Source organism: Astatotilapia calliptera, chromosome 19, assembly GCF_900246225.1.
Source record: "Astatotilapia calliptera chromosome 19, fAstCal1.2, whole genome shotgun sequence".
Taxonomy (NCBI): domain Eukaryota; kingdom Metazoa; phylum Chordata; class Actinopteri; order Cichliformes; family Cichlidae; genus Astatotilapia; species Astatotilapia calliptera.
In genome coordinates, this window is record NC_039320.1 from 9166395 (window position 1) to 9182453 (window position 16059).

Below are 16059 nucleotides of genomic sequence, written 5' to 3' on the forward strand. Positions count from 1 at the left end.
GATAAGGACCCAATACGCAGGCACTGCTGATCTGAATGAGCTTTATTATGGAGAGTGACATACAAACAAGAGTGAGGGCAGCAAGAAAGAGAACTAAGAAAGACTCTAAACTGGGAAAACTAAAGAAACAAAACTGAAACCTGAACCCCCAGGAGGACATAAAGAGAGAAACTCAGGGCAATAACACGATGTGATACAGGGACGTAACAGAGCATGGAGGAACAAAGATGGACCAGTAACAAGCAAGAGAAAACACAGGGCTTATATACACACAGGAGCAATCAGGGAATGAGAAACACGAGGGAGACACAGCTGGGGTAAATTATACATAACGAGACAAGGGGATGCAAAATGAAACTCACTGCACGTAGGACTGGGAATATCAAAATAAAACAGGAAACAAGACACGATTCACAAAGACGTGGACTAGACACTGAGAGACAGACTGAAAGAATATGACACACGTGACACAAGGAAGATAGTGACTTAAACTAGAAACCAGAACAACAAATAACATCAAGAGAACCAAACAATGAATAACCAATAATCAGGAAATTAACTTAAACACAAAAAGCTGGGAAACACCCAGAGCAATGACAGTAGCTCACAAAATGTGATGAAGTGATATCAAATGATGAGGCAAGAATGGATTTCAATGAATCAGGGTTTGGCCCAGACTATGCTATCCAAGATGCCACAAAGAATTTCAGAAGTTACTTAAGAAATTGTTATGATTGTTCTTCACTAAATCATAGAAGCAAATAAAAACAATCAAATTTAAAAGATGCAGCAAACTTTATGAAACATAACTGTATTACTCAAATCCCAAACTCTTAAGTGCTTAGTCCTTTTTTTTTTTTTCAAACGTGGTGCTGGCAACAATATTAGCACTTTCCACTTTTGAAAATAATAATTTTGTTTAATTAACATTTCACGATGCTTTTTACTGTAAAAACACGGCTTAAAACATTTATAGTAACGGTAATTTACGTTAAACAGTTTCTGTCAACTTGTGATTTGATTCTGTGCTATTGTTTTTACCTCATTATTGCAGGTACGCCGAAATACATGCGAAGAGAAACTGATCATACGCGCTCCCGAACTGTTTGGTCCTCTGCAGCCACCGTAGACAGGACACAGAAACTAAAATAGTTGTTTATAAAACCAAACATTGGTTTTTAATGGGTTTATTTAATTGAGAATGTGATGTGGACATTGGTATGCTGTAGATGAGAAGTCATTAAAGTCTGTGTTTTCTTCTACTCTTTTTTTTTTTTTTTTTTTTTTTTTTTTTTTAAAGCCACGCTGTCGGGGTGAGAGTTCAGTAAATACTGATGATGTCATCGTGTGAAGATGGCTGAAGGGTGAGAGTGAAGTCGCAAATTATTTTAACTTTTACACTTTAATCTTACAAAGAGCGATGGTGTCATGCATTTGTTTTATGTCTCATTGTGTCGTGTATCTAACCAGATATAGTGTGTTTACTTTGCGTTAACTCTAGCGTGTAAAGCTCTCGGAATCTTTTCAGGAAGTGCGTTTGTTTACCAAAACACAGCCTGGCTAGCGTTAGCATATGCTAGTTAGCTTTTGCTGTTTATCTTTTTAAATCACGCAGTGAGAAACTCTGGGCTGTGTTGACTCATCATTTTTACGCTCAGTGATCATATTTAGCGTTGAAAATCACTTCGTGACTTATTCGAACATTTAATCTAGCAGAGCTGACGTTAGCTTACTCGTTATCTGTCAAAGCTGCGTGTGTTTCTGGAATCCTTGAGACTCTCAAACTCAGATCCTTTGATCGATTACGAACAGACTGTAAATGAAAAGCTTTGGTGCTGATTGTTAATATTTCCTCTTCTCTTTCTGGATTTATGTGCGTGGTCACAGAGAAGGCTGGTGGGGAGGCTGGCTGCAGCAGAGCTTCCAGGCCGTCAAAGACAAGGTAATGATGTCAAACCAAAAGACTTCCACGTTATGACAGTTAGTAAGCCTTTGTTTATGTTAATGCTCAGGAATATTATGAAATACTTTGAGGTTTTAATAAAGAGGAAGAGCCAAAATACACCAGACAACACATTTTCATAGAGTCATTGCTGAGTAACAGTGCCAGCTGTTTCTCAGTTTTTTTCTAGTGCCTTCAAGGGGCACAGTTTTAAAGTGTTTTGAGGTTGGATGCTGATCCACAAAATAAATCTCAATGGTATAAATGTGGAACTGTGTGGCAGAGAAATACGCATGTCACAAGCATCTGCTCTAAACCAGATTTTGGGCAAAGCATGTGGTTTCTTAGCACTAATGCAATTTTCAGAAGAATTATGTAAACCTGTTGCTTTCGCACTTTCTCTGGCATATTCTCCTCCAGAAACCCATTCAAATTCATGCCTCACAATTTAATGATTGAATCCTTTTTTATAACAAATAACCAAAGTTGAGTTTTTAGCAGAATAGACAGTTGTGGTCAGAATTTCCATCCATTTATCATGAATATTTTGGTAATTTTAGGCTTATAACGACTTCTTTAAACTGTTCTTTTTCCCAGGGTGGAGTGATTGTACAGCAAACAAGGTTGAATTTATTTGGGATTTTCTCTAATCCATATGGGATCAAAAGTATACCCCCCAATAATATTTGGTTAAATGTCACTTAGAAAGTTACACCTTGACCAGATCCTTTTGGCACACACAGACAAGCTTCTGATAATTGCAGGTGGATATTTAACCACTCTTCTTGGTGGATTTAGTATAAATTGGTTGGTTTCTTGGTGTAGATCTGGCTTTTAACAACAGTCCACAAATTTTCAACATGGTGAGGAATTTTGGAAGCTCAAAGTTAGTCTGTTTTAGGCTATTTTGTTGTGTTTTTGGATCATTTTTTCTGTTGGAACAACCAGTTGTGTCCAAGCTTCAACCGTCAAGCTGCTGATTTGGAGAATTTGGAATTAGTTCTACGTCTTTATTATTCCATCTGCAATGCTACCACCACGCTTGACAGGCTGTTCCGGTTGAATACCTCATTGTTACTTCTCCAAACGTACCTCTTGTCATTGTGACCAAACAGCTCAATCTTTGTTTTGACACGCTTCAAGGTATAGGTTTTGGAGGTGGGGCTCTTTTCTTGGTACCTCAGTCTATGGCGACGTAAAACTAGCTTTGCGATGGACAGTGACACTGAGGTTCCAGCAGTTCCCAGTTCATGGCAGGTTTGAGCATCTGAGCCTTGGTGGTTCTGGGTTGTTCTTGAATATGCTAATCAATTTTCACTCACCTGAAGATGACAGTTTGGGTCTTCTGGACACAAAGGAATGACTTTTACTTAAGTACAGTTGTTTGCACTGATGATCTTGGAGTCTGCAGTTGATTAGAAATGTCTCCAAGAGATCTTCCTGATTTGTGTGAATCTACAATTCTTCTTAGATCTTCACTGAGTTCTTTAGACTTTCCCATTGTTCTGAGTATTGGCCTTTCCAGTGACATCTGCCAAACATTCCTTATGAAGGCAAAGAGAAACAATAATGATGACTAATGAAGTTAAACATGCATAGGACTTGTCAGATATTATAGAACCTTCTGCACCATTTATTTAAATGTATACAAACAGTCACTTAAATCTTTTAGCCTATATGGATACTTTTGGCCCTGTGCGGATTAGAGAAAGCCCCAAAATAAATTCAAAGTCATTAAAGCCGTATGGTGTACAATCGTTCCACCCTGGAAAATGAACAGTTCAAAGAAATCATTAAAGTCCCAAATTCCCTTGACATTCATTCCTGTCATGAGTGGATGTTGTTCACACCTTTACGAGTTGTAGTTATGTGCTCCACAGTTTCAGAACCACTAATGGATGTAATATGTTTTCAGTCTGTAAGCATCCATTTTGGCTCCTTCTAGCGCCTGTACTGTAAGTGGACAAGGAGACACTCAGCAGTACTTTTATTATGGTGCTTCACAAAAAAACCAAACTGTTGTCAACATTACCTGTTGGACAGGATGTGAGAGGAGAGATGAAGACAGGGGCACAGTTTTATAGAAGAAATGAGTTATATAAAGCAACAGGGTTGTGTCAGCCAGCATTTGAATGTCATATCAGTATACGTTTAAAAACTCACTTTACTGCAACAGTTTCAACAGTTTCTCCTTTTTCCTTAATAAAAAATGTTGCTGTAAAAGTTGAAGAAAAAAAACATGATCTTTTATTTTAAATTTCATACTCGGTAGCATTGTACAACCACTCAGTTTAGATCAACTCGGATACAAAAAGATGAAATGGTTCCAAATAAATGATTTCTTTAGAGTAATTAAACAAAAGACCAACTCATATTTTTAAGAATTTTGCCACCGTCTTGGTGTATCGCCGCTTGTGACTTTGATAGGCTGAAGCAGCAATTTCCTGAGAGATATGATAAGGTTGAATCTGGATTTTGATCTTTGTCCTTTTTCTTTACAGTCATCTGAAGCCTTAGAATTCATAAAGCGAGACCTGACTGAGTTCTCCACTGTGGTGCAGCATGATACAGCCTGCTCAATTGCAGCTACGGCCACTGCCGTCAGAAACAAACTTGCAGTAAGTATTAGGCTTTAACTGCATCGTGTCTTTTATGAATATCTCCCAAATGCCTGCTTACATGCAGATCGATTGTGTATTTATTCTGCTTTTTAGGTGGAAGGTTCCTCTGAGACTACAGAAAAAGTGAAGAAGAGCCTCTCTAGTTTCTTAGGCGTAATATCAGACACGCTTGCTCCACCTCCTGATAAAACTATTGACTGTGATGTAATCACGCTGGTGGCAACACCAGCAGGAACCACAGAAGTTTATGACAGTTCAAAGGTGAGTATTAAAGTGTTTGTATTAGCACGCCTGTTAATTCATTAGTTAAAAATGGCTAAACGCACATGAGGTCCGAATGCATCATGCTGTTTGCACCTTTTCTCACTTGTTTAGGTCTAGGCATCAAAGGCTGTTTAATGGTTTTGGTAACAGTTGAGATTTTGGTTGAAATCTGCAGTTTCAGTTCTTCACAGGGCCTCATTATTGTTTCCTAAATCTGATGCTCACAGTACAGTCAAAGGAAACTTTTTTGTGACATTAGCTCTGAGAATAAAACAACAGGTTTTGAAGATCTAACAATGAGAACAGGACATGATACATGAGAGGAAAGACTTTGGACAACATCCTGACCTGACTCACCCAGCTGTTAATTATCCTTATGGAGGCCCAGCTCCACAAGCAGTGGGTGCAGTTGAGTTTACACTATCATTTTTGCTGAGACTGAACTTAGTATTTTTAATTTTGGTCTCTAGCTGGATGGAGGATCACTAACAGACGGAGTTGTTCTCCTTCAGACTAAATTATATTAACACTGAGAGACTCCCTAAATCCTGTTCTTAAATGCTCCGGGCACAAGTATTACTGGAGCTGCATAGAGTGGCGTAAATTGATTGGAACACTATCATGATAATGTTCCCTTCAAGGGATTGTGGAGGGGAGAGATCCTCTGAATATTGACCTCTTTCTTGCCATTTTCCAATTCCTGCTATGTATCTACATCTCCACCCTCTCCTCTGCCTTTTGCCCATTTTCAACAAGTTTTGCTCCTGATAATGTTTTGGCCACTGTCATAGGGCTGTTTTGGAAATAGAAGTTACCACATATGGTGAATATAGACAGACTAAGGTTGCATGATACAGATAGACCTGGTAAATTAACTTGTTAAAGCTGGAGCACAGAATTTTGTGTGAGACGAAGAGAGAGCAAAAACCTTTTTGCTGAAAATCTTTGAAGAAAATGCTTCACGTTGCGTTTATCAAGTACAGAGTCCGTCTCCAGTTTTAGTCTCTGTTGTGTTATCAAACTGCAAAAGTGAGCACATGATGTGCATGTGGAAACGAAACGATCTCCATTCAGCGTTTGTTGTTTCCTGCAGGCACGTCTCTACAGTTTGCAGGCTGACCCAGCAACATACTGCAACGAGCCAGATGGTAAGAAAAATCATGATCAACTGGTTGATCTGTGAAGGTCTGCAACCGGTGTTCTGTTGCAGACATTTACAGTCGACACTTCATTAGGTACACCTTGCTATTGGGTTGGAGCCTCTTTAGCCTTCAGAACTCTTTGGAGCATAGATTCACACAAGTGCTGTAAACATTCCTCGCACGCTTTGGTCCATATTGACATAATAGCATCACATCAGCATGATCCTGAGATGCTGTTGTGCATATATTTTTTTGTAATGAGTTATCAGCTCAAAGCAGTCTGACCATTCTTCTCTGACCCCTGGCATCAACAGGACGTTCTCTCCCAGAGAAATTACACTTATTGGATATTTTCTCCTTTTTTGGGCCATTCTCCGTGAACTTTAGAGATGGTTGGATTGGAAAATCCCAGCAGATCAGCGTATTCTGAAATATTTATACCAGCCCATCTGGCACCAACAAACATGCCACATTTAAAGTCACTTAAATCCCCTTTGATCCCCATCCACGTCATTGGCTGATTAGATATTTGTAGTAAGAAGCATTTGAACAGATTTGCCTAACAAATTGGCTGCTGAGTGTGTTTTATTTGTTGACAGACGTATTGATGTAGTGTTTTGGTTACTTTGAATGTGTGTTTTGTTTTCTCTTATACCTCTGAGAGACCTGTATTTACCTTTTGTGGGCTCTATAAAATCTTTAGGCTATATATTGCAATCTTTTGATCAGATTTACTGGAGTCCTCCTTAAAATCATCTAAATAATGAAATGTTGTTTTTTCTTTGTCAGGCCCCCCTGAACAGTTTGAGAGCTGGCTGTCCACCTTCAGCCTGGAAGATAAGAAAGGCGAAATCTCTGAGCTTTTGGTCAACAGTCCCTCTATACGAGCGCTTTATACCAAAATGGTATCACTTGTTGCTCTCTTCGAACGTTTGCTCCTCGTCTCCTTTTGAATAAATAAAGAAGATAAGAACTTTGTCTCTTTTGTGCAGGTGCCAGCAGCCGTAGCACATTCTGAGTTCTGGCACAGATATTTCTACAAAGTCTTCCAGCTGGATCAGGTAAACCTGCCGTTTCATATGATTTTCTTTTTTCCTATATACACATCTTTCATGCAACTTAAATATTTTGTCTTGGGTGCCACCTGCTGGCCAGTTTTTGGACTTTTCTAGGAGGTTTACCAACGTGCTCAAACAGCAACCTTAAAATGAGCCACATACACAAAGAACTATTGAATGAAATGTTCTTTTCCAAATGTGAAAGCTAATCCAGTAACATGGTCTGTGTTTGGGCGGGAGGATATTTGTGGTGTTTTCTTGTCATTATGATTTCTTCACACTGACACGAACTCACAGGAGACGAGATTTGCTGAATAACAGCAGCATTCCCGTTGGTGCCTCTTTGTATTCTTTCTGCACGTTGCTCTCAGTGTGAAATAGGAATTATGCTTTTAACGCCTAATTAGCCCGTGTGCATTTCTATTATGATGTTGTTGTTTTTTTTTTTTTTTCCCCAAACGGAGAAGACGTTCTCCTCTTCCCATTAAAGTTGTTATTCAACACATTATTATGGAAATAAAGGCTGCGGCAGTAAAGAGTACTTTTATGTATCAAACACAATAATTTATTTATGAGAGTCTCTAACATTAGAGCAGATTGTTGATTGCAGTTTTCTCAAAAATTGCACATCCAAACTGTTTTAAAGACATTTGCAAAAGGAAGGCAAATACAATCAGTACATTAAAAATTAAATCACGTCTGATTATGTTGGAGCCAATGTGAGTTTTAAATCATCAGAGCAATACAAACTTTAAGCTGGTCACAGTTTTACACTAAGTACAAGTCCTGTTTGAGGTTTATTAGGTTAAAGTTGAGTTTAAGGTTAAACTAAAGAACTGGTACTTGGCTGTGTTCATGTGATTGAATGTCCTCGGGGTTTGTCACTCATGGTGAAACATGAGATCTGCTCATCTGAACAACCCCAAACTCAGCTGATGCTAGCAACCTCAGTTAGCTACGCTGCATTAATAAACTGAATGGTCACATCAGACATATATCGGCTAATTAGCGCTAAGTAATTACTAGAATTTAACTTAGCAAATAGCACCTGAAACACAAACTTCTCGTATGGTCTGAACTGCACAGCCGTAAGATTAATCAGATACGTCCATTAAAAAGATCTGAAAAGGGTTAGGGGTTAGCTGTCGATCAAAGTGGCTTTCCTCTTTTTTTTTTTTTTTTTTTTTTCTTTTTTTTTTTTTTAATGAAGGGAACATTCATTTTTTGTGCCAGCTTCTAAATGCTGCTTTTTAATGCTCTAAAGCTGAGACGCTTTGGGGGCCAATGTACTTTTGGAGCCTCAGATGGCGATTAGAAGAACTGTAGATGGTGGCAATTGACACTGGCTCTGTTTTTTGGGATGGATGGATGCTGCTTGGGACAGACATATAAAGACTTGTTGAATTTTTAATGGGTCTATGATTCACAGATATTGAGACTATAGAAGCTTTTGTTTTTCTGTGTTATCTAGGAGGAGGCGAGGAGGTTGGCGCTGAAGCAGAGAGCAGAGCAAAGTGCGCACACAGAGACGCTGGGCTGGGAGGAAGAGGAGGAGGGTATGTTCGGGAGATTTAATGGTTATCTGCCAGCTTTGCTTTGAAACACTTTCACTCACACTGGCTCCTGCGTTTATTGTCAGATGACTTCCTTGGTGCCACGTCGTCATCTCAACTCAACCTCACGCCCCCGTTGGACAGCAGCAACCTAACAGTTCCTACAGGGGCCGCTGTGCTGAGTCCCGTTCTGTCTCCAAGCGAAGAGCGTGAAACCACCTACTCGGTCAGCAGCGACAGCGTCAGTCTGCCAACTCAGGTAGAAGTGCGGCCAGAGCCCGTAACCGCAGAGCTGGCAGAGAAACTGACAGAGAAACTGACAGAGAAACTGACAGAGGCCAGCTTGGAGGATGTTGTAAACAAGACGCAAGACGAGCAGAGGCCCGGAAACAGTGACTTACCTCCTGAAGCTCAAGTGGAGGCCGTTACCCAGCCCGAGGTCACAGCTGACGGGGTGTCAGCACGAGCCCCGGCCTCAAAACCGGAAAACTCAAAAGAAGATGGACCACAGGACCTGAGAGTTTTTGAGCTCAACTCTGACAGCGGGAAGTCTACGCCCTCCAAGAACGGCAAGAAAGGTGCGATGACCTGAGGCAGTTGGTCTTACTGTTCCAGTTGAATCGAAACAGGATTAGGTTCAGGGATGTGTTTATGAGTTTTCCACTTAATAGGCTTAGAAGAAGCCGCAGAGTCAAGGTCATAAAGTCCCAACTTATTGTGTCTCTCTCCTCCATCTCCAGGCTCGAGCACCGATGTGAGCGAGGACTGGGAGAAAGACTTTGACCTGGACATGACGGAAGAAGAGGTCCAGATGGCTCTCTCTAAAATCGAAGCATCTGGAGAGGTTTGTGGAGTTTTTTTTTTTTTTTTTTTTTTATGGGGGGATCTATATGAATAATTCATGTTGTGTACATTCTGCTCACTTTTTTTCCCCTCCTCCTCTCACCAGCTGGATGAAGACTGGGAGAACTGGGAGTGAGTGCCTCTGCTACACGAACCCCGTCCCGCCATTAAAGCTAGTTCTCTGCAGACGAACCATGCTTAATGTGTTTTAACTCTTTGTCCACTCTGTCACCATGTCATGATTGTCAGTGGGGGATTTTTTTCTGGCGGGTTTGGACCATATTGGTAAACCTGTTGAAAAGCGCAACGGGAAGACCAAGGCAATACGAATTAGAGTGCTCTGTCAGCTGTAGGCCTCTAGCGAGGGAAATGACTCTTGGCTATTTCTTGGAGTAACTTCTCACTTTAGAGAGTGTATGACACTAGCGTAGTACAGGTTGTAATCATTCTGACCTTAAAGCTCGAGGGCGAGTCGGAATGTGAAGGGTTTCACTGCAGCAGCCGGGGAGGAGCTGTTTCTCTTTACTTTCTTTATCACATAAAATTCATCTTGTATATGTTGCGAGTGTATTTCCAGGCGATGACTTAAATGCTGGCTGCGAAATAGCCATAAACTGTAATGCTGCTTGTCTCCTTTCTAAGATGAAACACTTTAAACCTGACTTTTTCTTCTTTTTTTTTCCTATTTGAGTGATCATGAATGATGACACTTTTCTTTCTCATCTGTTTTATGCAAGTGAATCTTCAAAATGTAAAAAATATTTTGGCCTTTTTTCGTTTCCTTCAGATTGCTTTTCATTTTGGACTCACTCCCGACGCTTGGTGTACGGCTTTGTAAAACACACAGTAGTGTGATGATGTAATCCAAATGTTTTTGTGACACCATCTGAAACACAACCAGCTGACGTGTCGTTATTCCCTCTCTCCTCGTCGCGTGATTGATTCAGATATACAAGATTTGTGTTGGTGTCTGTCATTTTCAAGTAATTATAAGTTGTTTATCTGTTTGTCATATGTGGGTAGAGGGAGTTTGTTAAGAGAACAGTCACAGTTGACCCAATAGAGTTCAGACCGGTTCTGGTATTGTGATTCCAGATGCTTTGGTTTGAATTTGAGGAAAGCTCGCAGGTTCAGTCAGAACAACAATCCTATGATTTTTTTTTTTCTTTTTTTTTTTGTTTGTCTTCGTTGGTCCATCGTCAGAACAAAATGGCTCAGCAGGCAGTGTGCCAAGTAGAAGAAAGGGTGAAGTGAGCACGCTCCACGCTTTTCCGATTTCCTTATCCATCATCTGTAACGTATTGAGGAAAAATAAGCCTAGAGGTGTAATATTTATACTACAAGAAATGCTTAATTATTGTATTATGTGCTTTAGATTGCATGTCTGTGCAATAACATTATGCAAAACATTGTGCAGATGGTCACTGTTGAGTTGTATGTTTAGTTTCGTTTTGGCTGTTCTTCAGGTTTTGACGATGTGTTGCATGTATATAACTCTCGGCTGCGTGTTCCCTTCAGAATCACACGTTGAACTAATCAGAGCTGTCGACTTCTTTTTGTTTAACGTCAGTTATTTCACTTTATTTTCCAGGTGATCTCTGTCATTAAAGGATTCATGGCTAACGAGCTCCGTGTCTTGCTTAACGGCATACTGCAGGACGACAAGAAAAACGTTTAAAATGCACAATATGTGGAGATACTTAAGTTTCCACTAGAATTTTGCAGTTTAATTTGTAAAAATTTGGCTACTACAAAAGTACTTATATTAGTGTCTTTGTCAGGACAAATTTGGATTTAAGATGAAAAAATCAAAAATGATGCGAAAAGCTGTGAAACTACTTCTAGAGGTTTAAATGTACGTCTGTTCATACATTCACTGCCTACATAATTAGGTGCACTTTGCTGGTAGAGGCAGGCTGTGGTGTTCAAATGATGTTTGGTACCAAGCGAACCAAAGTCCCCACAGCGTTAAACCAACATCAGAAGCCTGAGTTGTTAATAGCAGGCAGGATGGACGTTTACACCACATTGTGACTCTACCATCTGAAATTCACAGCAGAAACTGAGACTCATCAGGCCACGCAACATTTTTCTAATCTCTGGTCCAGTTTTGGTGAGTCTGTGAGTTTTAGCATCACTCTCCTGCTCAGAGCTGACAGGACTGGCAACCAGTGATACTCGCATGCAGACCTTGGGTGTAACGAGTGGTTATTTGAGTTACTGTTACCTTCCTATCAGCTCAAGGCCTCTGACATCAACAAGGCAACTGCTTGATATTTTCTCTGTTTTCAGACCAACCCCAGAGTTGGTTGTGTGGGAAAATCCCAGCACATCAGCAGATAGGTGTGACCTCTTTCACTGTACTTTTTTCTAATCTTTTTTGGTCCAAGTTCTTTGGCCGTTATTTAAATAAATGCGTAATATTAAGACGTACAGAGGTATGGAGAAATAATTAAAGCTTCCTAATAACACCTGAGAGTTGCAGGTATGTTCGAGCAGGTGTTCGTACTCTGAGGAATAACGGAGCCATCTGTGGACTTTACAGAAGAGCGCTGCTATGATGTGAAAATAAGAATACAAATGACTGAATGTGAACTCAAAGATGTCTAAAATTTGGAGGAAAACATGGGTGAAAAATGATCACAAATTTGAATGTGGCTGGTAAATAATTTCATATTTAGCCTTTAGGGTTGGAAAACCTTCAGTTCTGGCATATATGCTACAGCAAGAGCATATGTTTGCAACGACCAGCCCTGCCACCTGATGGCGCTGTTGCTCCATTTAGACAGTTTTAGTCACAAGCTGCCACTCCTTTTCTTTCAGCTGCAGCATCCATCTCACACACGGATCAGCCACGTTTCAGACACACACCGATGTTTTTATCATCAGTTGCATTAGTAGTTTTCCTTCTTGCATTTTTCACACACAGTCTCATCTAATTTGACACCCTCCCCCTTCCCGGATGCCCCGAGGGGGCTGTCAGTGAAACGCTTTGGTGGGTGCTTGTGGCGGCATCTGCTGGGCTAATGTAGGTCACAGTGGAGGGACACCTGTACAGCGTGCTGCCTCTGCAACATGGATGCTGTCTGAAAAGATGGCTACTGTCTGCCTGTGTCTGTATGGTGGGTGTGGTCATGGTGGGGGACTGGTGATGAATCTCCATTTCAGATTTTCAGATTTTAAGCATGGATAAACACAACCTTGAACCTTGGTCTCCTGCGGCTGTGTTTATGGATATAATAAAGAAAGATTAGGCAAATCACATTCAGCTCTTTATAGCAGGAGGGGCCATACATGAATGACCCTAGATGTGTGTTTGTGGTGCTTACAGCTGGCTCCCAAGGACAGAGTCACCTAAAAGACTTGACCATGTTTAACTGCCTATTTCTTTTATATTATTATTATTATTAATAAGAATAATGATGCTGTTTTATGCTGAAACCAGCAGACTCACAGCACTGTGGTAATGGGTTGTGCATATGCTGCCCTAACTGGACCTCAAATAACACAGAGTCCATATACATCACATTCTTTCGTACCCTGTTCCCACTCAGAGGCCTTAGTCAGCAGAAAGGCTGTAAAAGAATTTCCTGTCGAAGCCCACCGCTCCCTGCGCCTGGAGTTGCATGCATGTGTGCTTTGCATTAACGCCGCCTTTCAACAGTGTCATGTAAAGATCATTTTAATAGTGTGTGGGGGGGAGAGTGGTGGGGGGGAGGCAATCAGAGTGGAGAAAGAAATATTCCCCTCCTGAGGATCTCTGCAGCGCCTCCCCCCCGGTAATCCATCCTTCACCAAACTCTTCCTGCTTCTCTTTCTGGCTCTTTGACTTTCTCTCGCTCCCATCCACGGCCACATAGACACTAACCGGGTCCCGCACGTAGACCTCGAGTCTCCAGCAGAAAAATGCATAGAGAGTCAGGGTGAGGTCATTGTCTTGAGAGCGAGTATTATTCTCGACACCCTAAAGGGAGAAACCCTGTAACCCCCTCTGCCTTTCAGTAAGCACAAAAGACTCCCTTTGAGGGAGGAGGCCGTATGGAATGTGTTACCAGGGTTTTCTATAACGTCCGGCCTCCAGATTCACACCCGTTCACCCCTGCATCTTTGTGCTGTCATGCAGGATGTGCGTGTTTTGAAGGTTTGATTAAATTCTACATCCATTAAGGTTCAAAACTAGCGTTGCATAAGCTTTGATGCACGTATGATTCACCTTCCCTTTCACAGTAACTCTGCAAACTACATGTCTAACATACATTAGTCTCCTCCCTTCCAAAAACAGAGAAAATGCAGCCACCATGCAAAGATCTGATCCATCTCTGAGTCTTGTGGGGGAAAAGAAGAAGGAGAAAAAAAGGCTTCTAAAGGACTCTTGAGATGCCTCTAGATTTTTCCATGACAAACCATCGCCTTTCCCAATGCTGAGCGGTGGGAACTGGCTACTTTGTTTGTGCAAAGCGGTGTCTGGGAGGAATGCAGGGTTTAGTCCGGGAGGGGACAGTTGGGAGAAAGTATGATAACTCCCACTCCATTCAGATTTATGGTGAAGACAGAGGGGCTCCTCTGGATGCATGTCAGGGGACCAGCAGCGCACCGCCCCTCTTCTCCCGGCCTGCCAAAGCAAATGTTTAGTCAAAACCCCCTGGCTATTCTTTACATCCTCTGCTGTCTTTCTCTCCCTCTCTCTGCCACAGTATGGGAATGTTAACAGCAGTTTTCCTGTAAAGGTTTTATTCTGCACACTTTGTGTGAGCAGGAGCTTTGAAACCTGAGTATACTTCAAATTTCGATATAATTTTGTTTTTTTTTAATGTGGAATCTGCACAGTTCTGCACACATAATCCTGCAGTTCAAGATGATTCAGGTTTCTAAAAGACCTTTAGCTTTTAAAGGTCATTTTCATTTCATATTAGTTTGATATTTAGGATACCGGCTCCTTAGTTTTGCTGCAGATATCTTCATATCTGTATGCCAAAAACTGAGCTACAGGCAGCAGTGAGTTAGCTCAGTGTAGCTTGAAGGTTGGAAAATGGGAAATACACTGGGGGAACTGCATGAACTCTTTGGAATTTTAAGGTTAACAATCATCCAGCCTCTGAAAGCCACAGATTACAAACAAGGTTGGGAATAAATATTTAAATGTGGGCCTCGCTGCACTATATTCCTGCAAATGTTGAACTGGAACCTGATTTACCTTCTGTGTGTTTTCCTCAAATAAAGACATTTTCATGATAAAACAATGCAGAAATAGAGACAGACTGACTCAGAAATATTCAGAGCACAGGAAAGTAAGTGTTTGGAGAACCACTGACTCTCTGCTGAATGCTTTCACAGCTCAAATGATTCTTACGTCCATGCCTGCTTTATTGTTTTACTACATAAAATTGCATATTTTATTTGGTAGAAGAAAATGTCCAATTTCTGAAATCTACCAAAACCCAATAGACAAACTACTTCTCGCTTCACTCTATGAGGATTTATTTCTCAGACCTGACAGTGCTCCTGTTTCTTCTCCATCGTCTTTCCTTACACTGTCATCTACTCAGTGAGTTAAAAAACATTCTTTGTTTAACAGCTTACTGAGCACAGTGTATAATGTGTGAGTCATTTTACAGCAGAGTGAGACTTTTATGAAAGTTTTAAAAATCCTTTAAAACCCATCTGTTCCCCGCTGAGCCGGGCAGACACAATAGCCCACAAGTCTCCACCTGTGACTCAACTGTGCTCATTTTATCCTCTTCTCCAATTCTTTTTAACAACCAGACCAACAACTCTGAATGTCCTGTTCCTTCCCCTCCATTCTGCCCTCCACCACCTCCTCCTCTTTTCATTACTGTCCCATTCATTCAGTCATCCGTTTTATTCTCAGGCTTCTCCACTGCTCCGGGACACCAACGGACCCATTCATCTTTCTCTCACTGTCTCTCTCCTTTCCTCCCTGCCTCCCACCATCCCTGGTCTAATCACAGGACCACACACTCCCTCATCTCATCTGATGTCTGGTAATTGAAGGTGAGATTGTTTTTGTGGTGGAGGAGAGTTGAGGCGCAGCCGAATTTGACTGTCTGCACCATGCAAATTAGACTGTCAAAACTTCACGGAAGTCTCCATTATTCTATGAATATAAGCCGGCGCTAGCTAGGCTGTTACATAAATCTGCCTTGTAAATTGCTGAAACCAGGAGGGAAGCTGGTGCACAGTGTTCTCTTGAGATAAGACAAACGGAGGACTCATAAGGACTCCTGCTGGTCTGAAACTTCACCCTTATAATAAACAGAACAGTGATTTTAATGTTTTTTATCATTTACTGTTTGCAGATTCAACCAACATGCCTTTAGAGGCGGTGAAACCGGTTGGTTAATCATGTTTTTTGTGTTCTGTAAGTCAGTCTATTCATATGAGCACATATGAAGTGTCAAAACCAGGAAACATACAGTTACAGTAAGTCTAAGTTTGGATAATCAACAGTTTTTCTAATTTTGCCAGTACAGTGAATTTTAAATCAAACAATAAAGATGGAAGTGCAAACTTTCAGCTGCAATCTAACTGTTTCAGAATTACAGCTATTTCTATACACAGTCCTTCATTTTCAGAGACTCAAACGTAACTGGACCAACGAAAATAATCCTAAATATA

The 16059-nt window shown here is 40.9% G+C and overlaps 1 protein-coding gene across 1 annotated transcript; it reads left to right on the forward strand.

Moving 5' to 3' along the window:
• Positions 1 to 1302: 1302 nt before the first annotated feature.
• Positions 1303 to 11049, forward strand: bsdc1 (BSD domain containing 1). Its single transcript, XM_026152531.1, has 11 exons — positions 1303 to 1364; positions 1888 to 1942; positions 4444 to 4560; positions 4657 to 4824; positions 5921 to 5975; positions 6759 to 6874; positions 6962 to 7030; positions 8499 to 8583; positions 8667 to 9158; positions 9321 to 9424; positions 9530 to 11049. Exons 1-11 carry the CDS (start codon positions 1354 to 1356, stop codon positions 9557 to 9559), a joined length of 1302 nt encoding a protein of 433 aa, XP_026008316.1. The 5' UTR covers positions 1303 to 1353; the 3' UTR covers positions 9560 to 11049.
• The last annotated feature ends 5010 nt before the right edge of the window (positions 11050 to 16059 follow it).